Source organism: Pezoporus wallicus, unplaced genomic scaffold (assembly GCF_028554395.1).
Source record: "Pezoporus wallicus isolate ANWC-B61680 ecotype Strahan unplaced genomic scaffold, APGP_CSIRO_Pwel_v1 contig_6814, whole genome shotgun sequence".
NCBI lineage: Eukaryota > Metazoa > Chordata > Aves > Psittaciformes > Psittacidae > Pezoporus > Pezoporus wallicus.
The window spans coordinates 27,184-55,152 of NW_026639755.1; the positions used below are offsets into that span (position 1 = coordinate 27,184).

Consider the following 27,969-nt stretch of genomic DNA (forward strand, 5'->3'; position numbering starts at 1 on the left):
CATCTTTGAATTATTACCTGGAAAAGATCACATCAACAAGCAATTGGTGCCTCTGTAATAACACCATATGGCCCCACACATCAGAATTAAGATGAAGTGGGGGACATTAGCCCAGTACTTCCTGATGTCCAGATATCTCTTCTGCATGATGAACAGACTTGGGCAGGCTCACCGCTGTGCTTTGCTGTGCTGGAGCAGGTTCAGCTGGCTCTCTGTACCACCAGAAGGAAAGCTTTTACTCGAAAATCACATCTGCAAAGTAGGTGGCAAGCACTGGGAACGACTGTTTGGGAGATCTGTTATGAACAGAGTGTTTCCTGGGGAAACATGGATTCACAGAAACGAATGAGGATCATTTGTAAGGAAGCTGATCATTTCAGTGTGCTCTTGACAAGGAATCTCCTATCCAGGGGGGCACTACTGGGAGCTCCCCGTGGCACTTTCATGGCACAATTCCCGTGCCTTCATTTCCTCCCCCCGCCCCGACAGCACCGTCTGGGCTGCTAGGAGAGACCGTCAGTTGGTGAAACAAGGGTGGTTAGCTGGGGATGTGCCGTACTAGAGCAGCCCTCCTCTGATACATGTCCCATAGACCTGATCTGGATAATACAGCTGTGTCCTCAGTCCTGCTCCAGTGCTCCCACTGGTGGTGTTCCGCTGCAGATGTTCTGTGCAGCCCTCTGTGTCACATCAGAGCCAGGAAATACCTGATACCTTTTTTCTCCTCTAGAGTGTGTCTGTGCCTTACTTTGCTAGAGAGCAGAATACCTGTAGAACCGGGGAATGTGCCAAAACTAGCACCTCTTTGCTGCCTGCTTCGCTCAGCTGGGTTGTGAGAGGACTGGACAGTAAATCCAGACAGTATCAGAGCAAAGTAAAGAAACTGTAGATCTTCAGCACAGCCAAAGATGCCCATACCCTCTGATGGAGACTCCTGCTTTGAATACAGTTGTTGCAGGAGGCCATTGGAAAGAAACCTGCTCTACAACCTCAGAAGCCATGAGACAATGTCCTCCCAATATCACACCCTTTCCCCTGCCTTATGCATCGTCACATCCCACAGGCTCGTGTCTCAGTGACATAGTACTGTTGTGCAAAGTCACCATCTGACTTAGGCATCATACCCATATCATGATTAAATTAACAGTGCTGGTAGCTACTAACTGAAGCCCTAGAATAGGCTGGAATACTATCCCTTATGATTACTATGAGTGTGGACCACATCAAGGGGGTATGATTCTTATCTATGGTTCTGGTCCAACCAGATACTTCCTGAAGATATCAGTCTGGATATGGTGAAGCCAGCTTGGTGTTGGGGTCAGAAACAGCTCAGATGGACTCTTACTGTATGGAGGAGTATAAAGAGGGCAACCGTTGAATCAGCTTCAGCTACTGTCAGTCAAACCTCTGCCCTTTCAACCTTGTGATACAAAAAAGGCTCCTTGCGATAGAAGGAATGATGGGGTTATAGATGTCTGCATAAAGCAGATAAATGACAGGCTGGATGACACGGCTATGATTGCTTGCTGGGTACACCTTCCAGAATACCAGGTTGCTTCAAGCCCCATCCAACCTGGCTCTTGTGAAAAGGGCCTGTATTTTCAACATCTGCCTACCTCTTGATCCTGGTGATGTCTGTAGTGACACATTTCTGCATACCCTGCCCTTCATTCATTTTCCAGGGGACAAACACAAGCATCCTTTGGAAGTAACTGCCTATGGGCTCATGCACATCAGATGTCTTCACTAAAGGACACCTCCTCGGCACTGGTCTGGGTTTTTAGGGGACCTCACTGCCTGTTCTGTTGCTTGGTCTCCGATTGTAGGGAGGATCTGTGAACCAGGGGAACTATGATGGCCATGGGGAATGGCTGCCAAGAACGCCAGGAGAGCTGGGACTGGAGCTGGCCATCATCTTGTATACGAGGAGGAGAGGCTAAGCTTTTCTCACCCTCGGAACCTTCTGAGGAGCTCAGTTCCCTTGTCCCAACCCTCCGATTTCACACGATACACAAAAATCTTTGATCGTTTTGTTTTCAACCCATTCTGCCTGAGGGTGCCAGCATCCTGAGAAGAATGTGGCACCCCAGAGGCCAGGAGAAGGTGGCTGGTGTTGGCGGCTGCAGGAGGGGCAGCCTCAGCCACCCTTTCCCATTTGGGCATCACCTCTTGCTTCCCCTGGTGCCGGGGGTTGCGGGGGCCCGGCCGTGGGGCAGCCCCGGCACCACTACTACTCCCCAAATACTCTTATTCTGAAAGGAGCTTCCGTGCAGCCGGAGCCCATCGCCCTCCCGCCCCGGCCCACCGCGGCCGCCTCCTCTCACCGCCTCCTGCTGCCCGCAGGCCCGGCCTCGCGGTGACCCCCGTCCCGTCCCGTCCCGTCCCGTCCCGTCCCGTCCCGTCCCGCCCTGCCGCCGCCCCGGCCGCTGCTGGGCGAGAGACGAGGCGTTAGAAAACAAGGAGGCTGCTACGGGGGAGCTTGGCTCCCTCGGGCATTGTTTGTTTTGTCAATGCGGGGCATCCCTCGGCGGAGCGCTCACTTCACCTTCTGGAAAACCTGGACACACACCTCGTCTTCAGCGGTCATGCGCTAGGAAAGGGAGGCGAAAGAGGAGTTGAGGCTGGATCCCCGACTCGCTTCCCTCGCCAGCTGCCGCCCTGCCCGCCCTCCGGCCACATGCTTCTGCACACCCCTCCCAAAGCCCCAGGGGTCAAGCCGCGGGGCAGGGAAGGGCCGTCGCCTTTGCCGAGCCTCCTTAACTGGAGCCGGATGTTTGTGTGTAGTGGACTCTGCCCCCCGAGGAGCCGGGGCTAGAGTCTGAAGGGAGCTGGAAGGAAGCTGCATGCCTCAGAGTTCAGAGCCCCGCTCTGCGTGTCCCCTGTCCGCTGCCATTGGGATTTAGAGGGCTGTGCTGGACCCCTCCTCACCAGATGCAGCTGGTCCCCCTCCAGCCAGTGCCTCCATCCTCGGTTCCTCTTCTCTCCCAGCTGCTCACACACCAGCTGATCCCCCTCCCAGGAGACAGTTGTCTGAAAAAGAGAAAATAGGGGGAAGACATGGTCCCAAGGGAAGCAGGTCCTGGCAATCCAGGTTCCCAGTGATGACACTGGCAGTTCCTCTCACACATTTACAAATGCAGTCCCTGATCTGGTGTCTCTTCAGTGGCTCCTTGGGACTGATGCTCTTTGCGGGAGGTGAATGACCCTCGGGCTTCCAAGTGCAAGAGAGTACTGCCAAGCAGGCTGATGTTCTTTCTTTTCAGGGCTCTGCTCCAGAGGATAATAGCCTCTGGGTCCCAGAGAACTGGGTTTCTGGCTGTTTGGTGTTAGTGAGGTACTCATAGAACTTCCTGGACCTGCATGGGCATGACAACTCTGGGCTGGACTCTCACCTGAGTCATGAATCAAAAGCTGGGCGGGTACCTGACCTTCTAGTGCATCCCAGTCTGCTGCTAAACTGCACAGCGTGGGCTTCTCACCTGGCACTTGCGTCCATCCACAGGTCCCAGGTCTTCCTCGAACTGGACTCCCAGGTCAAAATCCATAACATAGTCTCGCAGGGAAGTGATCGTGCGGATGACCATGTGATCCCCCGTGTGGATAATCTCTTTATCGGGCTTCAAAAGGCAAACCACTTTTCGCAAGATCACATTGATATCTGGGGAATGAGAGGGAGGGAGGGGAGATCTGTAGACGACCTGGGCCCCTCATCTAGCAGCATCCTTGCAGAACTCCACTCTGTTAGCCAGGGAGCCACAGCCATGGTATCTCCTCCCTCAGCCCACCACAGCACAAAAGCGATGGGCACAGACAGAAGGACCAGGGGGTTCCTAAACCCCTTCCATGACTTGTGACTTTTTTTTCTTTAGGGGCAGAAGAAAGCAAAGGGAGAGAAAAGAGAGGGATGAGGAGAGTGATGTTACCTAAAGCGCGCAGGTAATTGTCCATGTTCTCCTGGGAGACGAAGCGGTAATAGCCGGTGAGGTTGGGCGGCATCCCGGGGCAGAAAGACAGGGCCGACGGAGAGGAGGAAACAGCAAGGAGCGAGACAGGTACCGAGCGGGCAGCCAGCAGGCTCGCCGGGCGGGCCGGTTTACCCTCCCGCGGTGTGGCGAGGGCTGCGGGGCTGCCCGGCCCCCGGGCTCCCCGCTGCAGTAAGAGTCCCTTCGCCGGGGGGCGCGGAAAAGGCTGGGACTGCCCCTGCTGCCAGCATCTCCGCCTCGGCTGGGCAGGACGTGAGAGCGGCCGTCACCTCCTCACTCTCCGCCCTCCCTGGGGGCTGCTGATGTTAAACTCTTGGCTACCGACCAGCGGCAACTCTTCCCCGCAGCCTGCCGCTCCTCGCACCGTGACACGGGTTAGCTGCGAGCTTCCTCAGAGCAGCGTCTCGGCACCCTCTCTCCCCAGCCCATCGCGGAGCCCGGTGCGAATGGGCGGTACAGTCCGTATGCTGCCTGCAGCCCTTCGCCGCGGCACCTCCCCCGCCCCCCCCTCCGATCTTCACGCCCCCCTTCCCGCCTGCTACTCCCGCGTCTCCCAGCACTGCGAGATGCTTCCCGGGGAAACGCACCGGGCGCCGGTTTTGAAGTCCCCCTCCAACCCCTCCGCCAGCCCTCGCCCCTGTCCGTGCCCTGGCCGGATTGCGGTGACAGGGGGGGTAGCGGCCCGCACAGCACAGCACAGCACCGCACCGCACAGCACAGCACAGCACAGCACAGTACCGCACCGCACCGCACCACCGCACAGCACAGCACCGCACCGCACAGCACAGCACAGCACAGCACCGCACAGCACAGCACAGCACAGCACAGCACCGCACCGCACCGCACCGCACCGCACCGCACCGCACAGCACAGCACAGCACAGCACCGCACCGCACCGCACCGCACCGCACCGCACCGCACAGCACCGCACCGCACCGCACAGCACAGCACAGCACAGCACCGCACCGCACCGCACCGCACCGCACCGCACAGCACAGCACAGCACCGCACCGCACAGCACAGCACCGCCGCACCTGGCGCGGCGGCCCCTCGCATTGGCTGCCGACCCCCGCCGGCCCCCGCCGCGCCCGTGACGTCATGCTGCAGTGCCGGGGCGGGGCCGGGCGTGGAGCGGAGCGGGGCTCGCGGAGGTACCGCTCCGTCCCTGCGCGCCGCCGCCGCCGCGGGAGCGAGGCCGTGGCCGGGCCGGGCCGGGCAGCGCCCGCCGCTGTCCAGCAGCCCCGGGCGGGCTGGGACCCATCGCCGCGATGGGCTTCCCCCGGCACCGCGCCGCCGTCCTCCTGCCTCTCCTCTGCCTCTACGCCGCGCTGCCCGGCAGCGCCTCCAACAAAGGTGAGCGGCGGCAGCGCCGCGGGCACGGTCCCGGGCGGCGGCGGCGGAGGGACGGTGCGCTGGGACCCCACGGCGGGCTGAGGGGCCGCGGCTCATCCCTACCGGCTGCGCGGTGGCGGTGTGGCTCCGCGCTGCCCGTCGGCTTCGCATGGCACGGTGTTATCGTGGGATCTCCGCTGTCCCCGGCTGCTCCGTCTCTCTGTGCCCCTTCGGGTGCCCTCATTCCATCCTCTCTGTCTACTTTCTCCATCTGCCTCCTGTCATCGCTTTCCTTTATTTTCCTTCTTTCTGTTTTTCTAGCATTCCCTTCGCGTTTTGCCCTTTTCCAGTCACTTGTCTTGCTTTTGTTCCAGTTATTGCCATGTGGATTTAGCTTCCCTTCCCTAGCGTGCTGAGAGAATGTGTTGCTTCTCCACAGACCTTTGTGGTCTCCAAGACACATCCCCTGTCTCCATCTTCTCATTTTAGTTCATCCATCTGCGATCTGCCAACAGGAATTATTTTCCAGTTATGTGTTAATTATGCAGGTTGCTAGGATCAAACAGTATTTTATGTGCTAAATATGTAAAAAGCCCCAAACCCTCATGCTATGGCTGTAGCGCTCTGAATGCAGATGTTCTTTGACCACGTAGAGCAAAGGAGAAAGGTGTAGGATTCTAAATCTGTGGCTATAGAGACAGGCAGGAGGAATTCATCTGAGGGGAGTCTGTGCGTCAATACTCGGGCAGGGTGGGAGAATTGGGGAGCATGCCAGGTGGGGTCATCAGGGAATGTAACATCCTCTGTTCTTAGGAAGAGGTAAGGATGCAGGGCAGTGCAACGGGGAGCTCTGTGCATGCTGGCATTGGCAGGGGCATGTATTTGTACTGGTGCCAAGGGGCCCAATGGCAAGGCAGGGCCCCTTCCACTCTGGATTCTCTCTTTTCTTTGTAAATCTATGCTCTGAAACATCTACCCACCTTTGGCAAATTATTTTAGATTTACAGGAGCTTTCCTGAAGCTGGTGGGAGTCTGTACCCTAAAAATATTCCAAAAATGGTTTTGTAACCTCCAGGAACTCATTTCCCAAGAAATCAGATTGGTGATTCCCAAGTTGCAGGTGAATGCAGCAAAGGATTTATCTCTCTCTACCATCGGCTTGTTACCCCAGCAACAGGGCACATTTGGTATTTGTAGCTGCAGATTCCCACCTCGGTGGTGCGGCGCATGGAATAGAGCCGTCACGGAGTGGAATCTAGTGGGGGCAATGGAAGGGTGGGTTGGAATGTGGGCATTTGCACACAGGGAGGATTCCACCTGCTTACAGAGCAGGGTGGATGTTTGTCTGGGTTTCCTACGCAATGCTTTATAAATGTCAATCAATACGGTGAGGGAGAAATGCCAACCCCCGCTCCCTGCTGCCTTGCCGGGCTGGGGCTGCCCGCTCCGGGGGTGCTGCAGCACCCCCATTCTGACCTGTTGCTGTCTGGCAGCCACCGCCCAGCTCCAGCAGCATCCCCTCACCCCCATTTGCAGAGGCTGTAGGGGATGCTGTCCCTTTCAAGTCAACACGTCACGCTGTGCTGGTGTGGTTCCAGAGGATACTGTGCTGCAGAGGATGAATTCCCATATTGGAAGTAGTGCCCTTGAGGGGAAAGGCTCTGTACCCTACTCCCCACCAGCTCTGACCCATGCTGTGCTCAAGGCGTTGCTTGGTTGTAATAAATCTTGGCCTCCGAGGGGTGGGAGAGTGGGGGATTATCTGGGACTGGGGGGTTGTAACTAGGCCATGTAATATAATCTCAGAGGCCCATTTGGCAGGGGGTGGGCATGGGGGAGGGGTTTTTAATTTATAATGATTTTTTTTTCTCTCTCCCCTCCCCTTCACCCCCCCACCCCCATTTCTCCTTTTCCCTGCCCTGGAGCCTTTGTGATAAAGATTAATTTGCTATTTCTGGGCCTGTGACATTTTTCAGAGGCTCCTGCTGGCTGCTGCCTCCATGCCAAGCCTGGCTGGGCTCCAGCCAACAGGATTAGCAAGGAAGGGCCAAGGGAATATGGTGCTTGCCATGGAGTGGGGAAGGAAGGAGCATGGGAGTCTCAGAGTAGGTTATTAATTCACATAGAATGACTGACTGAAAGTGTACCTGGGTACGCGTGTGTGGATCCTGGGCCTTAGTCCAGAGGATGTCAGGAATAAGTGATAATGGCTGCATACAAGACTTGTCCCCTTGGGACACCCCAAGGAAAGATGTATCCTAGATCCTTTAATTACGGCTTCATTGAGCTAAAGGATTTAGCATTTAGAATCTGTCTCCAGAATCAGACTACTTCTGCCTCTTGATTTCAGGCTTTTTTTTTAACCATTCCAACTTTCCTGGGCACCCAAATGCTTCTCCACATATTCCTGGTAAGAATGTAATGAGGAGGCCAGAAGGTACACATTGCTTCTGATGAGGTCTCCCAGTCCCAGGAGCCATATGGAGTAGAGCTAGAGAAAGAGAACTTCTTCCTCCCAGCCTATTATTTTAGACTTTATTTCCAGAGAAGGTGGGGAGGGGTGATTGTTACCTGCCACTGGATGATATTTTGCTCTTGTCCCACTGAATCTGTCATTGGTGGCTAATACATTCCTGTGCTCCATCCCCACTCCCAAATCTGCCCCAGCAAACAAGCACAAACCCTGGATTGAAGCTGAGTATCAGGGCATCATCATGGAGAATGACAACACAGTCCTGCTCAACCCACCACTGTTTGCACTGGACAAAGATGCTCCACTGCGCTATGCAGGTAGGTGGGTAACAGCTCTGGGAAGGGTGGGAGGCAGGGAGAGACTTAGGAAGAGGCAGAGACAGAATGCCATTCATCCCTGTGCTGGATTCTAGCTCTCTGCAGGAAGTGAACCCTCCAAACCTTGTTCCGGAGGATGTCCCCAGTGAAGTCTGGAGGCAATTTGGGCTTGATTTGATGCTGTGAGCTGTTTCCCTTAGGGAGAGAAAGTGAGGGTGGAGCCAGCTACTTTTTGACGCAGTTCTGCTATTTCCAAGGATCACATGCACAGTGCTGTGAGCACTGGAGGAAGCTGGTAGGGCACACTTCATTGGCAGTGCTACATCCCCTCACAGTAAGCACAGATCCCTCAAACTGCAGACAGGGCTTTTATGAGGGTTGTATTCCTGGTCCTGGCTTAGGCCATGCCTGGAGCTTCCTCACGCATCGTCCCTCAGCTCTGGGAGAGGAGAAGTGGTCCCTGTGAGCTGAACTTTAGGATTGATGTGACCCTATCTGCAGTTCCCTGCAGTACTGTGCACATTCTGCCTGTGTGGGTGGATGAGACATCACGGATCTTCATGCTTTGGCTGCCTATCTGCAATATATGGTCTGTTTTGCCTCTGTGAGGGATGCAGAGGAGAAATAAGGTGCTCCTTCAATACGTGGGTGTGTAGCACTGGTAAATGTAGCTTGAGCCTTGTAACCGCTAGTAATTTCTGGATGCTGGTCAAGATTCCTTGCCGTGGGGGTAGTGTCCAGTAGAGGGCAATCTGTATCATTAATGGCTGTAAGAGATGGCAGGAGGAACTTAGGGAACCAGAAATTACTCAAAATGAGATGTGATAAAGAGGAAGAAACAAGAGCATAAGTTAGAAAGGAAGAAAAGATGAGACAGGAAAGCAAGGAGACATAAGATGCTCTCCTTAGTCCTTTTCTTTCTTCCCTTCCTCTCTGCCTTTGTGGGTACCAGGTGAAATCTGTGGCTTCAGGATCCATGGGGCAGGGGTACCTTTTGAAGCTGTGATCTTGGACAAAGCTACAGGTGAGGGGCTGATACGGGCCAAGGAACCAGTGGATTGTGAAGCACATAAGGAGCACACGTTCACCATCCAGGCTTATGACTGTGGAGAGGGACCTGATGGAGCAAATACCAAGAAATCACACAAGTAAGTCCATGCAATCATTGCTGCATGTTACAAAATGTGATCTATCACAGAAACACAGATGGAAATGGCTGTGGAAGTGCTTCCTTTAGCCAGAAGTATTTTTCTCTAGCCTTAATACTATAATTCAACATGCAAATAAGACCCAAATAGAAATGCTCACTGACTGAGTCACATGACTGAATACCACTAGAAGTGAGGGCTGCTTGACAGTATATTGCTGCATATTGGCAGGAGGTCCAGATTACATTATCATTCCTTTTTGCTCTTCCTCTGGGGTGGTAAACCATTGTCCAAGCTCCTGTGTGCTTTTGTTGTGCTCCTTGTTGTGTTGAAACCAAGGTCTCTTTCCTCATCCTTGCTTTTGATGGCTGGAAATCAGACTGGTGCACTTTTAGGGGAGTGTTTTATACTGAAATGTAGGGGGTATGTGGCTCCTAATCAGCCAGCCTGTTCTTACTGGTGTCTCTCTGTATCAGGGCCACGGTGCACGTTCGAGTAAATGATGTGAATGAGTTTGCTCCTGTCTTTGTGGAAAAGCTGTACCGTGTGGCAGTGACTGAAGGAAAGCTGTATGACCGCATCTTGCGTGTGGAGGCCATTGATGGAGACTGCTCTCCGCAATACAGCCAGATCTGCTACTATGAGATCCTGACCCCCAATATTCCCTTTCTGATTGACAATGACGGTAAGAATCCACACCTACCATGAGCATGTCACTCCCCCTTTCCTGCTTTGCTCCCTTTCTGCCAGTCCCATTTGATGGCAGAGCTGTGCTATATGAATGTTCTAGCACTGCTGATCTATCTCTCCTGGTGCAGAGATGCAGCAGCCATTTTGTGGGATGCTATAGCTCTTACAGAGTAGCACTGGAGGGGGAGGCTCAACCCTTCTTTGGTTGTTTTTGTGGTTAATCATAAATAGGAGTGATTTCTAGAAGGAATATCTTCAAGGAGACTGAAATTCCTCTCCCTTGACCTCTTTATTTTGCTAACCAGGGAACATTGAGAACACGGAGAAGCTGCAGTACAGTGGAGATCGTGTCTACAAATTCACAGTGACAGCCTATGACTGTGGAAAGAAGCGGGCTTCTGATGATGCTGAAGTGGAAATCCAGGTGAAACCCACCTGCAAGCCCAGCTGGCAGGGTATGAAACTCCCAAACACAGTTATGTCTTCCCTGTGCTTTTGCTGAACTATGACTCAGTCCTACTCATTGCAGATGTTTGTATAGACACAGATAAATTCAGTTCTGGCACCAACCCGTCAGTCCCATCTAATGGGATGCAGTACATATCAGTCTGTTGCAAAGCCACTGAAAGGCAATTCCAACTTTGGAAAATCAAATACTACTATGTATTTGATAATATATAATATATGTATAATATGATAAAGCTCATGCACTGTATTCAAAGTAGATTGTATTCAAAGGCTGCTCGTCTTGAGGATATTTGGCTTTTCTGGAGGTGTTGTGTGCCTACAGGTTCACCCTAGTCAATAGAATTAAGGAGAAATCAACACAGCTAAATATCTGCTTTACCTGGTAAGAGAGGCTGACAATCCAAGGATTGATGCTACACTGATGCTAGCTGTAGAAGATGACAGATTTGGACTCTGTGCTTCTAGGAAGTCTTCCCTTGCATTGGTGCCAGCTGCATGGAGTTGTTGTTTCAATATGGAAAGGGCCAAAAAATCTCTGTTTCTAGGCTAGCCCATAGATGCCACTTGTGTGTGTGTGCCAAATATTCTGTCCTCAGGTCCTTGGCAGGACATAATCCCCCTCTTTCACTCTTCTTCATTAGGCTGGAACAAGAGGATTGAGTACACCCCTGGTGCAGGCAGCCTTGCGCTCTTCCCCACCATTCACCTGGAGACCTGTGATGAGCCCCTGTGGAACATCCAGGCCACAGTGGAGCTGCAGACAAACCATGTGGCCAAGGGCTGTGACCGGGATAACTACTCTGAGAAGTCACTACGCAAACTCTGTGGTGAGTTGATTCTTTCCTGGGCGAAGGGCAGCTATGGCACAGCACCATGGGCTTCATGGTCCTAGCTCTGTGCCTTACACAGGAGAGGTGCTGGGGGACATTCCTCACATCTGCTGTGATCAGCGGGACTGGGAGGACTTTAAGGGGCAGTGGGCACCCTTGCCCATATTTACAAGGGGCTCCCTGTGCTCTCCTTGCTGGGAAGCCAGGGGTTTCTGTGTGTTGCCCCAGTACACAGAGTCTGTGTGACTCCCCCAGCACAGATGAGGGAAAAGTCACCAAAGGCCTATAGGCAACTCCTCCTCTCCCTGTGGTCTAGGATGCTACAACAAAACCTCGGGGCACCCTCTTTGTCTGTCCCCTAATTCTCAGACTTCTTATTCTCTCATTCTGATATTCTTAACTCCTTCCCTTCTTGGTAGGCGCTGCCTCAGGAGAGATTGACCTGCTGCCTGTGCCTAGCCCCACAGCGAACTGGACTGCGCGGCTCTCGGTGCACTACAGCCAGGACAGCAGCCTCATCTACTGGTTCAATGGCAGCCAGGCTGCCCAGGTGCCTGTGGTGAATGGGCTGAATGCCCATGAGGGGCTGAGTGACCACTTCACCCTGTCCGTATGGATGAAGCATGCCGTGGTGCCTAGCAAAGGCAGGCGGGAAGAGGAGACAGTGATCTGCAGTACAGTGCACAGCGGTGAGACACTTCTCCTGGGGTGGTGACGCTTCCGCCCACTGCCTCTGACTCGTTAGGAGGGATTATGCCTGAAGGGAGAAATCTCCTGTGGTATCTAACTCCCTGTGCTTGTCCCTGGCAGAGGACGGCTACTCGCATTACTCTCTGGCTGTGCACGGCTGCCGGATTGCTTTCCTCTACTGGCCATTGCTGGAAAGCGCCAGGCCTGTGAAATTCCTCTGGAAGCTTGAGCAGGTGAGGGAGCATTTGCCTTTTCCTCATGTCTCTTCTATTTCTGCCCTTTGCTGATCCCTTCCTCTGCTGTCTGCCGTAGGTCTGCGATGACGAATGGCACCATTATGCCCTCAACCTGGAGTTCCCCACTGTCACACTTTATGTGGATGGCGTGTCTTACGACCCTGCCCTCATCCACGACAATGGCCTCATTCACCCGCCCCGGCAGGAGCCCTCACTCATGATTGGAGCCTGCTGGACTGGTGAGTGCCTGCTCCTTGAACCGTGCTCTTCCCATACAGAAAACAAGGGACTGGAGGGGGAACCAGAAGAGGTGAAAGAGATGCCACCCAATGTTAAGTGGTGCAAAGCACATTGCAGCTATCTTGCCTTCTTGGCACCGAAGCTGGTGTGTCTCCTTCCTTTACGGACCAAGCCAGCAGGCCATGGTAGTAATTGCTCAAGGAAAAGTGTCCTTGGCAGCTTCCTGGGCAACAGCAGTAGAACATGCAATGGGTAACCAGCTTTCAGGCAGAGGAGGGTTGAAACTCTCTGAATCGCTGGCGTTTCTGTCAAAGCTTTTCACCAGGGAGCAGGCAGTACTATTTATACTGCTGGTTGTATCGATGGGGATTTCTGTGTCTTGAGGGCCTATATGAAGAAATCACTAATCATTCTGTAGAGGAGAAAGATCTCCTGTGGAGATCAAACATCAGGTTAGGAACATAGTTAAGCCACTACCAGATTAAAACCCATTCTGTGGAGATGTAAGACTGCATTTCCCAGGTCTTTTCAGTTCTCCTTCAAGACTGAAGCAGGACAGAACTAAAGGAATTTGCCTGCTGCTTGCCTTCACTCTAGTAAGATCAAATCTTTACTGTAGTACTACTTTTCCTGATCATGGATCTTCCCACAGCTCTGTGCTCTCCATTGGCCTTTTATACCCAGCAAACATGAATCATCTTGGGACACCCTCCTGGAACCATCTGAATTTCAAAAGGATGTTGAATGCATGGCTTGTTGCAAGCATGGCTAAGACCATGATCCCTAAATAGGAATCGGTTAATTCCCAAAATAGATATCATTGAGAAAGGAGAAAAAAGAAAAAAAACAACAAACAAACCACCAAACTAGAACCCTCCCCCCAGGAAAAACCCCTTATACTTTCCAAGTTACTCATCCTACAGAATCACCATCCCCTTCATGACAGGGACTTGGTCTCTTTCATCTGCAATGTGCTGTCTCTAGGGTTGAAGGATGCACTGCTTGGCACATGACTCCAGAGCTGTTCCTTTGGACTGGCCAGTACAAGCACTTGTATAGATATTTGCCTGACCTTGTAACTACCCTGTTCCAATGCCTTATTGCTTGTTTGAATGTTCTCCTTTTGCAGAGGAGAAAAACAAAGAGAAAATCAAAGGAAGCGAGAACTCCACTGATACTATACAAGGTAGGGAGAAGAAAGAAGACGGTTCTCTTTCCTTCTTCACTGTGCATGGCTGTCACTTCTTGCATGGTGCTTTCCTCACACAGCTCTCCCAGTCCTGTCCTGCCACCTCCCACCATCCTGGGAGGAAACCCCTCATTTGACAGATTGGTCCTTGATACCTTGATATCTGTGGAGCATGAAAAGGAGAACTACAGCCTGCTTTGAGAGATGGAGTACGCTTTTCATGTGGATAGAGTCCTCATGCCTGATTATTAAAGTTGGTCTCTGAAGAATGCGATAGCCATTAGAGACATCAGGAGATGTCACCTCATCCCTGTCTATGGAACGTGTAGCTTCTTTTAAAAGCCCTCACAGGAAGCAGTGTGAGAAGGGAACAAGGAATTGTTTCCATCTGGCATTCAGCAGTTTGGCAGAAACCTCTCTATGCTACCCACCGGGCACTGCCGTGGTCTGTCTGTTGGTCTGGTTTTCCCATTTTCCCCCATCTGGAATTTTGTCATCTCCTTCCTTCAGCATCTCCCGTCTTCTTGTCTTTGTTTTTCCATGTTCTGTACACTCCTCTGTCTTTCTCTACTTCCCTGAACATCCATATGTCCCCCCCACTGTTGTTTTTGTGGTTTTTGCTCTCTCCTTGCCATGTCTCTCACAACCTTCACCTCCCATGTTTCCCCCAGGAGATCCTCTGTCGATACACCACTACTTCCATGGTTACTTGGCTGGCTTCACTGTGCGCCCTGGTAGCTTGGAGAGCCGGGAGGTTATTGAATGCCTGTATGCCTGCCGTGAGGGTCTTGATTACAGTGACTTCGACAGTCTGGGCAAAGGGATGAAGGTATGCCCATCTGCCCAGCTTGCATGGGTCTCCTCCACTCTCCTCCCCAGCCTTGCTTCCCAGGACTTTGCCTGCTCCCCCACCTCAGACAACTGCCCACCTTTCTCCTCTGTGTCTTTCTTAGCCTGGGTTCATGGTGTTTGTTGAAGAACCCTGAGTATTTCCTTCTCTTCCACCTGTAGGTTCATGTGAACCCCTCTCAGTCCCTGCTCACCTTGGAGGGTGATGATGTGGAAACCTTCAACCATGCAATCCAGCATGTGGCTTACATGAACTCACTGCGCTTTGCTACCCCTGGAGTCCGGCCGCTCAGACTCACCACTACTGTCAAGTGAGTGGACAAAGCAGTGCCTCCAGCGAAGTGCAGCAAGAGGGTTGCCTCTCTTTTGACTAAAATTACACTCTGTCGCCTTGTATTTTAATTCTATTTGATGGTCTCAAAATGGGTAAAAGTCTTCCTGAAAATAAATATTGACCTATGCAATATCCAAATGGATACTGTAATGTGGACACTGGGGTCTATGCAGGTGGCAGAACTTCTACATTCACTTTACATTCTGCACTCATGGTGTTCCAAGGATGTGGGCTGGTTTTAATTTTCTGTGGTGTGTGGGTATGACCAAGTCACCTGAAACCCAGTGATGCTAGTCCTACCACACATCTCTCTGTCTTACACAGCAGGCTATAGGGAAGCTTTTAGGAAGACTACCAGAAAAAGAATATTCCCTTCTCTGGCAGTAATAGGCAGGAGGTTTTGTTTTACAACTTTGGGCCAACTGATGCTTTTTACCATTCTCCTTCAGGTGTTTCAGCGAAGAGTCCTGTGTCTCCATTCCTGATGTGGAAGGTTACGTTGTGGTGCTACAGCCTGATGCCCCCCAGATCCTGTTGAGTGGCAATGCCCACTCCACTCATCCTGCATCAGACTTTGAGGCTCCTGATGGGGTCCCCCTGTTCCCTAACCTGCAGATCAGCTGCTCTATTTCTCATCAGGTGGAGGCCAAGAAGGATGAGAACTGGCACGGTACCGGTGAGTGGAGTACAGGGCGAGGTGTAATTGACAAACTGGAAAGCCCTACAAGAGCTGCTGTCTTGCAGAGAAAGCGGAGCCCCTCATTAAAACTGCAAGAGGGAGTTTACAAATACAGGAGCAAGGCACATTGTGTGCCAATATGTAGGCTAATCGGTTCTTATCCCTTTCTGCTCCTCCCCGTACTTTTTCTATGCACACAGTTCCTTTGCCGTACTCTCTCCTTTCCCAGGCTGCTAATTCCTAATCCCTTTTACATTTTACCTACATTTCCCTTTATTGAATCCAGCACTGAATGGATGTCCTGCCTGTTACCCTCTCCACTCCTACATTTATCCAGTCTCCTCCTGCTTAATTCTTTCCTGCTTTCCTTATCTCTCACCCCCTCCCACCTTTTCCTGCATCACTTATTCCTGTGAATTCCCCAGTCAGTTTTCTCACACCCTGTAACATCCTGCCCCTCAATTTCTCCCCATCATCCTCAGATTATTTCTCTGCACTCTACGCTCTACATGTCCTTTCACTTCTTTCGTATCTGGTAATGGTTTTTTTTTCCTCATAGCTTTCTCTTGAGAAGCTTTGCCTTCCCTCATGCGATGATAAGTTTCTTGACTTAGAACAGGTTGGTCTTAGCCCTGCTGAAAGCAGTGAAGTCAGGTTCACCTCACATTCAAAAGGTGAATGTGGTTGCCTCTTTGAAGAAAATCCCAACCGTGGTAATCAGCAGTTAGCAAGTGAGACAGGGGAAAGCTTTCGAAAGCACTTAGGGTCTGCTAATGTGTGATAGAGCTGTTCCTAATTTGCACATTGTCATTGTCAACAGAGTCTTTACAGCCAAGATGTGTTATCATGAACCAGTCTGATAATAGTGTGTTGTTCCAAAATTAAGTGACTTGATTATGTGCATAAATAATGTCATTAGAACCAGGGGGACTCCTACAACAAGTAATTGGACTGACACTGGTTTTATTCAAGGTCAGTGCTAGTAGGAGAAAGAGAAGCCATTACATATGATGTGAGCACTTTTAAGTAAATGGGTACCACTCTGAGTAACTCCTGCCTTCACTGATGGCTGGCTGCCTTTCTGGCCCTGTCTTCTTTCCATTTGCATCTCAGTGACAGACACACGAATGTCAGATGAGATTGTGCACAACCTGGATGGCTGCGAGATCTCATTGGTAGGAGATGACTTGGACCCAGAGAGGGAGTATCTGCTCCTGGATGGGGCACTGCTGCAGCAGCGGGGCCTGGAGCTTGTTAACACCTCTGCCTACCTGACCATCACAGGTATGTCCTGTCCTTGGCCACAGCTGTCTATGTCTTTCTCACTGTCAGGTATCAGTGGGAGAAGCACTTAACCTGATGCTAGAGATATGTTGGTGTACTCTGTGAGACTCTGAGGTTTGTTGAACTGGCTTTTGGAAGTCCCAGGCCATTTTCTTGGCTCCTCCTCCTCCAGCACACAGTAGTACAGGGCATGGTGCCCGAGTTCTCACCCAAATCTGTATCACTCCTCCCGACTTACTCCTTGGGGCTTGGTGTTCTCATGTGCCAGCATCACTTTGCTTGACATGGCTGGGGGGGACAGCACATCCCACTCATTGTGGATTGGTACAACTGTTGTACTCTCCAGAACTTAACAGGACTATTGCTTTTGATCCTTCCTTCCCTTCCACTTGTATTAGCAATGCAGGCAGGGATTTCTTTGCAGCTCAGCTCCATCTCTGCTCCCTTCCTAAAAATAATGAACCCATCATTGCCTTGGATTCCTCTATAGCTCCTAGTTGCTACAGGGTTATGATGCCAGATGATTTTGAAGCAGGAGCTTCCTCACACCACACCAATCCTCTCTTCTTGTCTCAGGTGTGGAGAGCATCGCAGTTTATGAGGAAATCCTACGCCAGGTCTCGTACCACATCAACCATGGTGCTGCTCTTTATGAAAGGAAGTTTCACCTGTCCTGCACTGAGATGAATGGACGCTACTCCAGCAATGAGTTTACTGTTGAGGTACATGATCAGTACATGCACACATAGGTACTTGTGCATGCATGGAGCGAACATGGTGAACAGGAATGAGCACAGTGTAGAATGCATCATGAACACAGAGCTGAGTCTCTCTCACTCTGGTCTTTCTGCAGGTGAATGTCCTCCACAACATGAACCAAGCTGCTCATCCTAACCATATTCTGAATTCCCAGCAGTTTGTGCACCGAGGCCATCATTTACCCCCAGAGCTATCTGGGCACAGTTTGGCAAGCACCCATAACAACCCAAGTATGTAATGTTATCTTTGGGGTTCATTCATTGGGTCAGGATGCTAATTTTCTGTCATTGTAGTAGAACTTACAGTAGAGGATTCCTTTCAGGGTCTCTATACTGCAGTCAATGGTGGTTTAGAGCTTGGTGCAACAATCCTTCTTTTGGTGTGTGCTTTCTTGATGTAGAAGCAGTTTGAAATCTACACCTGAGAAGGTCTAAAAAGAACAGCCATATGACACTGGGTAATGTCATTGACAAATGACATTGGGTAATGTGATTTCAGAAAGAAGCTTCAACAGCAAGAGAAAAACAAGGATTGACACCTCTCGACACCTCTCTAGAAAAAGAGATGGGACTAGGTGGTAGTGAGGAAGGCAGAAAAATATAGATGGCACCAGAGACAAGAGGAGGATACTTGCCCCCAGAGCAGAGGAAAGAGAAGCTGGAAAGCTAGACTAGAGATAAGAGTTGTTTGTTTGTGCTGGCAGCCCTGTGCAACAAGCATGACTGCAGACCAGCTCTAGGGCTGGTACAGAGGACCCTGTGTTGGTTTTGGTTCCCTGTTGTAGGGAACATGAAAAGCACCTTTGGTGCTAGATTTTGCTGCAGCTTCCTACAGCCTCTGATCCTGGTCCAGTCCTGTGGCTGGCACTGAGCCACTGCAGGGACAGCCTATGCATGTGCTGGGAGAGCATCAAAATCCAGCCCTTGCCTCTCCCTGTCCCAGCTCTGCCCTATTGCAGCAGTCAAGTTGTCCGTGCTGCACAGAACTACCCAGAACAAAGCCACAGAGAGCCTGGATGGATTTTTACAGGTAACAGGGTTATCTGGAGAGAAGAGGCTGGGCCTACTAGCCTAGAGCTAAAGGGTAATGTGCAGAGTCTGCAGGCCAGGACATCAGAGGGCATCTGGACTTAGGCAACCTGGAAGACCATGCTGGCCTCAAGCAAACATAGAACAGCTGAAGGCAGAAACTGCCCGTGCCCAGGGGAGCACAAGAGTCAGGATTTTGGGTCCTGCCCAGACCCCAAACCTCCAAGCTCTGCCCAGGAACCCTGATTCCTGCAGGCCAGGTTGGAAACATGTTTCTGTGACAGAGTCTAACCATGGCTTCTCATTTTCTTTCTCCAAAGTGGTCCCTAGTGCTGCCACTGTCATCATTGTGGTGTGCGTGGGCTTCCTGGCACTCATGGTGATCCTTGGCATCCTGCGCATCCACTCCCTGCATCGGCGAGGAGCGGGGCAAGAGGTCCCTGGGGCTGCTGAAGGGGGACACACAAACAGTGGCAGCAAAGAGGGCGACATGTTCTGGGATGACTCAGCCCTGACCATCATTGTCAACCCCATGGAGGTGAGGAGCAGCTGCAAGGGCTGGGGCTGGGCCTGCAGCTGGTTTGCCAGATACTTCCCCTTACCCCATGTCTCACCTCCCCAGTCCTACCAGAGCTGCCAGGAGAGGGCAGGAGGCAGTGGCGAAGGCAGGGCTGGTGAGGGCATGGATGATGAAGATGACAGCACCGACTCGGAGACACCAGACTCGCCGGACAGCAACGACGTGGGTGACCGACACATCATGGGCAGAAGCGACGGCTCTCGCCGCTACTAGGAGCTTTAAACAACCAGTCCAATGGATCCCCCTAACATATGGCTGGAAGGAGGTGTCTTACTTTTAACTTCTTCCTTCCCGCACCGTGTACACATGCACTCCCTCCCTCATTTGTCATTTCTGCCTCCCATCTTCCCCCACTTCTGCCATTCCCATTGTGGACATTCCCCACATTACTGACCCTCCAGCTGGCTCTCTAGAACCATGTACTAGGGCACTTGCACATGACTGGCACAGTTCAAACTGTACTGAGGAAGGAGGGGCTTGGAAAGGACACCAAGATGGAAGGAGCCAGCCATAGGGTTCAGAGGGGGGTTTCTCACAACCCCTCCCCAGATATTATATATATATATATTGTATATTTTTTCAATGTTGTCGTTTGAGGTTTATTCTCGTTTCATGCAAAAAACCAAACCAAACCCAGTCAACCAACCACAAACCCAACACTGCAGCTTGTGTCGCTTTGTAAAGTTGTCAATACTACTGAAGTAAATGAATGAAGGGAAGAAGGATGAGGAAACAAAGTGGATTTTAAAAATAAATGGATTTCAAATAAAATGTTGAGGGCTTCTGCAGTTTTTCACTACAAGCAGGGAAAGAAACAGGCAGTGGAGCCTCAAATGTAAGACTGGAGATTGTCCAGAGCATTTATTTACTGAAATGACTGCCTTTCTCAGGGAAGGGTTACCTTTTTGACTGTATGTGTTGGAACAAGAAACACACATCACCCCTGACCCTGAGAGTCAAAATACTCTGTGTAAACACAATGTAGCCTTCCCCAGGACATGGGGCTAGGACCCTGCAGAGGAACAGAAGGCAGCCCAGCCTGGCACAGGCACGTGTTAACACACGCAGCAAACTGAATTCTTGATTACAGAAAAGAAAAAGTAAGGCTCTCTCCATACACTTAGTGCATCATGAACAGAAATAGGCCAAATCCTCAGCTTCATCCAGATTTTTTTTTTTCCACCCAATCTGCTTTCTTTCTACATTAAAGAGTATTTTTCATACCAGGGTTCCAACTTGTAGCAGAACAGAACCAGCACTTCCAAGGGAAGGTGTACTCTCTCTTTTGGAAATGGAGGGGATGGGACACAACAGATATTGGCAAAACATGGCTATGAGCCCATTAGCATGAGTTGTGAAGGTAGTGCTTTTTAGCAGGTTGTGCTTCTTCCCTTGATCTACTTGGTCTGATTATTCAGACTGCAAGACAAAAGAGGCTGTCAGTTACCTGACACACCTCGGGGCAGTGGCTGCAACATGTGAAGGACCCAAAAGATAATTCTGCAATAGGACATAACCGAGATTGAGAAATCCTCCTTAGAGGCAGGAAGGTAGCACAGGAGGTGAAAGAGCCCCTCTAAGGTTATGAAAAGTCTCAGCTAAAGATCTCAACCTGCTGCAGTTCTCAGATGTCTGAGCTCTAGCCTGTCATGTCTGACTGTGCCCACTGGGTCCAAAAGAAGTGAACATGCTGAGACTAAGGTACTCTTATGCCTTCTCTTTTGTATCCTTCCCAGTAAGTGTTGTGCCCTTGTTTCATACAGGGAGCTTACAGCAGGCACTGTCAAACCAGGATGTCAATCCTGAAGCACTGGAGCAATTCAAGTCTCCAGAAAGAAGAAAGGCTACACTGTACACATCAGAGCCAAACACTCTGCACAAGAAAAGGCTTTTGTCCTGAGAATGCTATGCCCGACCCAGTTCTGATATGTGATGAAAAGCACCTCTCAGACCACTGAAAAAGACCAATTCTCAGAATCATGAGGTGCCTACAGCAGCCTCAACCAGCTGCTACAGTGTGCTTACAAGGTGGAAGAGGCCAAATGTACGATGAGTTCATAGGTAGCCATCATGATAGCTGTGTTTGGGATCTGACGGACCAAGTGAGCCAGGAGCCCTCGGTATAAAGCCAAAGGTCCCTCTTCATGGACCACAAGCTGCAGAGTCTGTATGAAGGAACGGTATCGTGACCCTTCTTCTCGCAACCGTGTCCGAATGACCTCTGGAGAGACAAAAAAAGGGAAGTGATATTAGCAGATTGATCCTATGGGCATGGCATCTCCCATAGAGGGGAAGAGAAGCCAGGGGAGTGGACCCACTCACCATGTGGATATGCAATGCATGAAGCACATGTTTTGGAGACAGCAGCAGCTCCCATTAATCCAAAGAAATCATGGCTTTTTGGTGAAAGTGTGAGTGGTGGGGAAAGGGAATGATGGCTGTTTCTCAGCTGCTGCTTCAGTGCTTCATAGATGACAAAGTGGATAACGGTCTCTGACACTCCAACATAGGAAGCAGTGATACCACGGTAAAACCCACGAAGGCCTTCAGTGCGGTACACATGCATGGCACACTGAAGAGCGTTGCTGGCCGTCTCCCCCTTCACCCTGTACAGATGAGGGAGGGTTAGAACAGCATACTGCTCCACTGACGTCAAATGCTGGTGTGAACACAACTGTATGACTCTTCCCCAGCACACCTTGAAGACCTACGTCCTCATGGCAAGCCACAGAACCCTATGCAACCCTCCCTCCAAAAAACAGTCCTGATTTGACATGGAGCGGCTCTGCATTGCTAGCCTGCCTTACCTGGCTTCCAGCTGCATCCTGGTTTTCACTAACCAGATAGGATTGGTGAGTGTGGCAGAAGTAATGCCTGCAGAACAGAAGAGGGGAAAAGCCATGAGCACCAGGATCACGCTGACAGTTTGTGAGGAGGTGCTGCACTATCATCTCTCTGAATTCTGCTTGGCAAGTTGCAGGCATTTGCAACTTCAGAACGACCTTGAGCTCCCATGGGAGAAGAGACATTTAGGGGAGACTGTTCTTTTCTCTGCCTTCCCCATTCCAGCCTTTGTCTGTTGGTAATTAGCTCTTCTCCCTCAAACATAACCCTGCTACAGGTCCTTGTGTTACAAAGAGGCAGGAAACAACTGACTAAACTTGCAAGAGTGGAAGATTTTGTTAGAGAAATAGCATATATCAAGAGAAATAATATGAGTGGTCTAAATTACAGACTGCAAATTACAGACTGCCTTCTCCCTCTCACAGCTGAATGGAGCTCTTTTCCTGATAGCAGCTGAAGGGGTAAAGACCAGCTCCATGACTTGAAGAGATGAGCCTAAGAAGAACAAAGATTGAGAAAGCATTTTGGTTAGCCAAGGAACTCACTGCTCCAGGTGTGGAGGGAGAAAACTTCAGAAGAGAGAGCAGGACTCACGGGAGCAGCAGTGAGGAAGGAATGAAACCTGTTTACACTTACAGGCAGAAGGACCCCTTGACTCTGCTTTGAGACTGAAGAGGCTTACCTGCACAAGCTGCTGATAGCATGTGTACTTTCTTGGACTCTGGTAAAAGGACAGCATTGAGCTTCTCCTTAACATGAGAATAGGCAGCAAAATATATAGCCCTAGTTGAAAAGAAATGCAGAAGAGGTTACAGCTCACCTATGAGAAGCAGAGACAGCACTGCTGTGTGGGGGTCTCACTCCAACTCTATTTACTCCTAGCAAAGGTTTGTCTAATGTGACATCAGATACCATTTATACTAGAATACTACTACAGAAATCATCTTATCTTAAAACTATGATTGGAAGGTTCAGAAAACGTCTGTGTGAAGCGGTCCTGTGACCCAATGAGCACAAGGCCCAGACTGCTTCCTGAATGTGGAGCAATAGCTGTCACGGAGGTCCTCTAAAATGTGTACAGCATGAGCTATCCTCAGGGAGCAGTACTCACCGGGAAGGAGCAACCCCAACAAGGTTGGGACCCAGACCTCGGAACAGGGATCGCACACCTTCCTTCTCAATAATGGCCCTACAGAAGGAAATGAGCAGACACATCAGCAGAATAACTAAGCTATGGGCTCTCCTGTTCCTCTTCCTTCTTTGTTCTTCAACACTTCTTGTAGCATCTTCTCCTCCCCTCCTGTGTTATCCTTTTCCTGCTCTACTCTCATTTTCCCTCTACCTGCTTTCTCTCTCCCTTAGTTGTTTCTCCCTGTTCTTGCTGACACCATCACTCTGGGTCTGATCAAACCACTAACTGAGAAATTTCTGTCCCAACAGCTCCCCTGCAGATGCAAAGCACCGATCAACTGTGAGAAGCAGATATATCTGTGCTCTGACCAAACCTCTTACTGTACTTGCAATTTCCAGAGCCTCAGCTGAAAATCCATCTCCCCCTCTTGATCGTGCTCCCTCTCCCCTCACCCAATGGCTAAACCTTCACCTCCCTGGTGCTAACATGCACACTGTCCCATCTTACTCACCTCAGCAGCTTCAGCACTCCAGGAGATGGGGTGGGGTTCATCAGCCTCACACTCATCCCTGGTAGGTGTATCTCTGAGAGGCACAGAGGCCGCAGTACCAGTTGGGATGACTGTAGTCGTGTCTTCACCACTTCCAAGGGACAGGTCAGGATGGCTCCAGCTGTGCCACCACATCTAGGGCATACAAAGACATAAGGCATACAAAGACATAATAGCAAATGTAAGAATGATCCCTGTGCAGTAACAGGGCAGTATTTTTGACCCTGCTTGCCCACAACCTTCAGCTCTCTAGGAGAGGAGAGCTGACCTCTCCCCCAGCCTGCCCTCCTGCTCTGACATTGATTAACGTCATAACGGCTCAGCTGGGGACATCTCCTGGCAGCCTCACCTGAAACCTCATGCAGTATTTGAGATAAACAGTCCCAAGTCCACAGGGACTCAGCAGTCCCCAACTCAAAGCTGCTGATCTTTGTATTCAGACTTTCCCAGAGCAAACATTTCTGCTGCCCAAACTCACGGCAATGCCTTCTGCTGAGACGACCAGGCACTGTGCCTCTCATCTCCCCGCAGCTGCACTGCCTCGGAGAGTGGCAGCACAATACTCTCCCACCCCACAGCCTGCCTATGTTTTCAACACATAGCCAATTCAGCCCTACACGTGGAAGGCCCTATAAACAAGATATGTATTTGCTGCTAACAGCCAGGCTTCCCCCAGCCTGACTTGCTTAAGGAAAGATGACCCTGACCTTCAGCAACCTTCAGCAGACAGAAGCTATTTTTGGAACTCAGGAACCACCACCATCAGTCTTGTCACACCTCAGTAATGCTGAAAGGATACACATCTGCTTTTCCCCTTCTACCACCCAGGAACAAGTTGGAACTGATACATTTGGTTCTCCGCTTCTGCCCCTTCTGATCCTTTGACTGACAACTGTTCTTCTAGAGGATGCTCAGTACCTGAAATACTGTTTTGAGATTAATTTGCATGAAACAGCCATGCTGAAGGTGTTGACAGACAGGGTTGGAAAGGACCTAAAGATCATCCAGTTCCAACGCCCCTGCCATGGGCAGGGACACCTCGCACTAAACCATGTCACCCAAGGCTTTGTCCAATCTGGCCTTGAACACCACCAGGGATGGAGGATTCACAACTTCCCTGGGCAACCCATTCCACTGCCTCACCACCCTAACAGTAAAGAACTTCTTCCTTATATCCAATCTAAACTTCCCCTTTTTAACAGTCCCTAATGAAGAGTCCCTCCCCAGCATCCTTATAGGCCCCCTTCAGATACTGGAAGGCTGCTATGATGACCGTGTATATTCAAAATAGCAGACTGAGGAGACTTCATACCTACAGATTTCAATGTTTAAGAAATTTAAGCATTCCCCAGGTACCGGGTAAATATACAGAAGAGTTCTTACGTCCACCAGGACTGAAGAAGAAGTGCATTTGTAATAGTTTGCTCTGCTAAGGTTATACGGTTGTATGCCCTGGGATTACTGCCAGAAGAGAATTACAGAATCAGATCACTACAGACTTAAGAGATACTTTGCATTCATTCATGTATATTGTTGTGTCTGAGTCTTTTTATGGAACTTTCCAAGCAAAAGCTGGATTCAAAAAAAGCAACTACAAAGATATTATATACTTCAGTTTTACAAAACTGTGGTATCTCACAAGCACACACTGAGGGCCTTAACACTCTGGTTGCAGCACAGATGCTAAATGGATTAAAATCTTTCCCTGCCCTGAAACCAGATGTCAGTGAAGAATCAAACAGCAGGAGTCCATCAAGGGTCTAGGAAAATCACTTCTAGCCTAGACCTAACCATTTCCAACTTCTCCATCAACAGGCAGGAGATAACATTTTACTCTTGATAAAATCCATGGGTGACGAAGGCTGTCACAGTACTGAGCAAAGCTGCAATGACAAAATAATGGCAAATCATGAAAAACCACTGAATGGAACTGAGCAGTCACCAAGGGACCTCCTGCTGGGCTTAAACAGGCCTGCTTAATAAAGCCAAACCCCTGAAGTCATTGCTCTAGAAGCAGGAACAAAAGCAATTCTTGCAAAATATGATGAAGAGCAGTGTCTGACAACCAGTATAACATGTACTCCCAGCATAAAGCAGGGCAAAAAGAGCTAAATGAAGAAGGCAGGTCATTGTACCTTAGAAAACAGTACTTGCCTCTAGATTTTGCTTTCACATTTTTAGAAGGAAAACTGGGAAGTTTGAAGTGGAAGAAAAAAAGAGGATTCGTTGAAATACAAAAAAAACACCATTAGCATTTCTTTCAATTATCTGAGAAGGGTTTGAGAACATGTACAGGAGCCACAGGGTTTACTGGCAATTCCCATTTTAGCCCTCACTCAGGCTAGCCAAAAACTGAGACAGATTGAAGATCTTCATTTAAGGACAGCAATGCTAAGTCAGACAAATCTACAGTTAAACCGGATTTTGCCTAGGATACAGGTGAATAAAGATCACCTATGGAAGAGTAGGAGAAATCTCCCAGCTTCCCGCAGTTTTCACCTTAGGGATTTTCTCAGCCAGGGAAGTTGCATTACATTTAACAGTATTCAGCACATTCTTTTTCATTAATCTTTTTAAGATGATTCCTGGACAATTAAGTTTTTATCCTTTAATATTCCATGGCCAGGAGCCCCGCAGTTTAACTGCACCCTGTGTTAAGAGCTGTGTTCTTGCATTAGCTTGGAACAAACCTTTTGTAAGTTTCATTTGATGGTCCCCAGTTCTCACACTACAATATAAAGTGAACAACTGTTCTTTCATCAGTGAAATCAGTTTCATTAGGTAGCACAGTAATATTAACTATATACTGCAGCAATAACCTGAACTTCTTATTAGTCTTATTCCTATCTTGTGTTTTTGTTAATTGTAATTCAAGAATTATTGCTTAACAGCTGAAGACAGGATATAGACTTACAAAGCTCCCACTAGCATTGCTCCTGTCATTAGGCATACTCTAGAAACTGAACTCTCTGTTATTTCAGGAACCAATGTGGAAATAAGGATGAGGAAAAGCTGAACTCGAAAGGTAAGAAATATGGAAAAAAAACCCAACATTATGAAAGGCTACAATGCAGTGACAATGTAGTTCAAAGGATTAATTAATAAAAGAGAATAACATATACAAAGTAACTCTGGGAACAGATAGGGCAAGTACATATAAGATTGACATGGCATGACAACTACATTAGTGCAGAAAACTGGAAACTTAGTCATTAAGAGCAATTAAATGAGGTGCTTTATTGCACATGCTATACCATGACGCTTACCGTCACACAGAATTCAACAGGATGGTGGAATCTGGAAAGGGATCAGGTGGCTGTCTAGGCAAGGGCTCTCTACAGTTACTCAGCAAAGTGTAGAGGACCTCAGTATCTTCTGCTTCAGGACATCATAAACATAAAGCTCACTGTTTTGAGGCTTAAACGTTTCTTAAAGAGAGGAAGGGTGAAACGCCGCACAAGGGACATGCTCAAGGGCACGCCGCGAATTCAGAGGCCTCACGCTTCCAACGCCTGACTCCAAAATCACACGCACTATTTAAAGCCAAAGAAGACAGCAGGAATCTCAGCCACGCGGTGGTGGAGGGTTGGTGGCCTCCTAAGGACAAGGATGCTCCACCATTCGTCTCCCTCAAGAGGCCTTGCGGTGCCCCACGGTCCCCCGCTCAGCACCCCAGCTCCCTCAGCTCCGAGGAGCTCAGGCTGGGTGAAACAGCCCTCTTGACTCACAGGGGGACTCCCCTTCTCCCCACACTGCAGAGCCATACACTCACCCGGCGCGGAGGTGTCAGAGCCACACCGATGCGTCTGCATTCGAACGGGGCACAGCAAAGGCAGCGCGGGTGAGGCCCGCGGGGCACAGGCACTGTCAGCATGGGGGAAGGCAGAGGGCTCCGGGGTCCTTCTCTCCTCCCTCCCCGCCTCTTTGCAACCGCGGGCCCGCAGTCCGCGTCCGCACCCCGAGGCCCGCCAGTGTGTGGTGGTGGTGAGGGCCGCCGCAGGCCTCGCTCCCGAGGGCAGGCAGGACGCGGGGAGTCCCCCGCTGCGCGGCGGCGGCTGCAGAGAGACCCCGGCCTGGCAGCAGGCGGGAGCAGAGGACGGGCCCGGCGCAACCCGGGAGAGAGGACGCCATGGCCGCGGGGCCCGAGCCGCCCCATGGGAAGGAGGACGAACCGCGGGCCCGGCGAGGCTCCGCGCCTACGGCAGCCTCGGGCCATCCCGGCCGCGTATCCCGGGCAGAAGCCGCCGCGTCCACTCACCCTCCAGCGATCAGGTGGAGCAGGGTGCTGTGCTGCAGCATGGCCTGGCGCTCTGCAGGGACACCCGCGCCGCCCC

At 50.5% G+C, this 27,969-nt stretch overlaps 3 protein-coding genes across 3 annotated transcripts; 1 reads left to right on the plus strand and 2 right to left on the minus strand.

The window, feature by feature from the left end:
• Positions 1-2,481: 2,481 nt before the first annotated feature.
• Positions 2,482-4,031, minus strand: RBP5 (retinol binding protein 5). The gene is made up of 4 exons (XM_057415938.1): positions 3,924-4,031; positions 3,480-3,658; positions 2,929-3,030; positions 2,482-2,590 (listed from the first exon to the last, which is right to left on the minus strand). The coding sequence occupies exons 1-4, from the start codon at positions 3,994-3,996 to the stop codon at positions 2,537-2,539; spliced, it is 408 nt and encodes a 135-aa protein (XP_057271921.1). The 5' UTR covers positions 3,997-4,031; the 3' UTR covers positions 2,482-2,536.
• A 1,153-nt stretch (positions 4,032-5,184) lies between these two features.
• CLSTN3 (calsyntenin 3) lies at positions 5,185-19,880 on the plus strand. The gene is made up of 18 exons (XM_057415920.1): positions 5,185-5,336; positions 7,983-8,105; positions 9,058-9,253; positions 9,730-9,938; positions 10,249-10,398; positions 11,053-11,238; positions 11,661-11,930; positions 12,052-12,164; positions 12,244-12,406; positions 13,537-13,593; positions 14,268-14,425; positions 14,608-14,756; positions 15,229-15,455; positions 16,572-16,742; positions 17,319-17,464; positions 17,596-17,731; positions 18,850-19,067; positions 19,152-19,880. The coding sequence occupies exons 1-18, from the start codon at positions 5,252-5,254 to the stop codon at positions 19,320-19,322; spliced, it is 2,928 nt and encodes a 975-aa protein (XP_057271903.1). The 5' UTR covers positions 5,185-5,251; the 3' UTR covers positions 19,323-19,880.
• A 748-nt stretch (positions 19,881-20,628) lies between these two features.
• LOC130602739 (solute carrier family 25 member 36-like) lies at positions 20,629-27,969 on the minus strand. The gene is made up of 7 exons (XM_057415921.1): positions 27,894-27,969; positions 23,597-23,770; positions 23,065-23,142; positions 22,636-22,736; positions 21,917-21,983; positions 21,432-21,715; positions 20,629-21,330 (listed from the first exon to the last, which is right to left on the minus strand). The coding sequence occupies exons 1-7, from the start codon at positions 27,932-27,934 to the stop codon at positions 21,131-21,133; spliced, it is 945 nt and encodes a 314-aa protein (XP_057271904.1). The 5' UTR covers positions 27,935-27,969; the 3' UTR covers positions 20,629-21,130.

Excerpts from the sequence above, each read along its gene's own strand:
- RBP5 (XM_057415938.1), bottom strand. The coding sequence starts at position 3,996 with ATGCCGCCCAACCTCACCGGCTATTACCGCTTCGTCTCCCAGGAGAAC. Across the intron at positions 3,031-3,479 it reads TGGATGGACGCAAGTGCCAG|ACAACTGTCTCCTGGGAGGG; the intron begins GTGAGAAGCCCA and ends TCTCTTTTTCAG. Across the intron at positions 2,591-2,928 it reads AGGGGGACCAGCTGCATCTG|CGCATGACCGCTGAAGACGA; the intron begins GTGAGGAGGGGT and ends TCCCTTTCCTAG.
- CLSTN3 (XM_057415920.1), top strand. The coding sequence starts at position 5,252 with ATGGGCTTCCCCCGGCACCGCGCCGCCGTCCTCCTGCCTCTCCTCTGC. Across the intron at positions 11,931-12,051 it reads CTGCAGTACAGTGCACAGCG|AGGACGGCTACTCGCATTAC; the intron begins GTGAGACACTTC and ends TGTCCCTGGCAG. Across the intron at positions 16,743-17,318 it reads TGCCTACCTGACCATCACAG|GTGTGGAGAGCATCGCAGTT; the intron begins GTATGTCCTGTC and ends TTCTTGTCTCAG.
- LOC130602739 (XM_057415921.1), bottom strand. The coding sequence starts at position 27,934 with ATGCTGCAGCACAGCACCCTGCTCCACCTGATCGCTGGAGG. Across the intron at positions 21,984-22,635 it reads GCTATCAGCAGCTTGTGCAG|GCATTACTTCTGCCACACTC; the intron begins GTAAGCCTCTTC and ends TCTGTTCTGCAG. Across the intron at positions 21,331-21,431 it reads ATGCATTGCATATCCACATG|AGGTCATTCGGACACGGTTG; the intron begins GTGAGTGGGTCC and ends TTGTCTCTCCAG.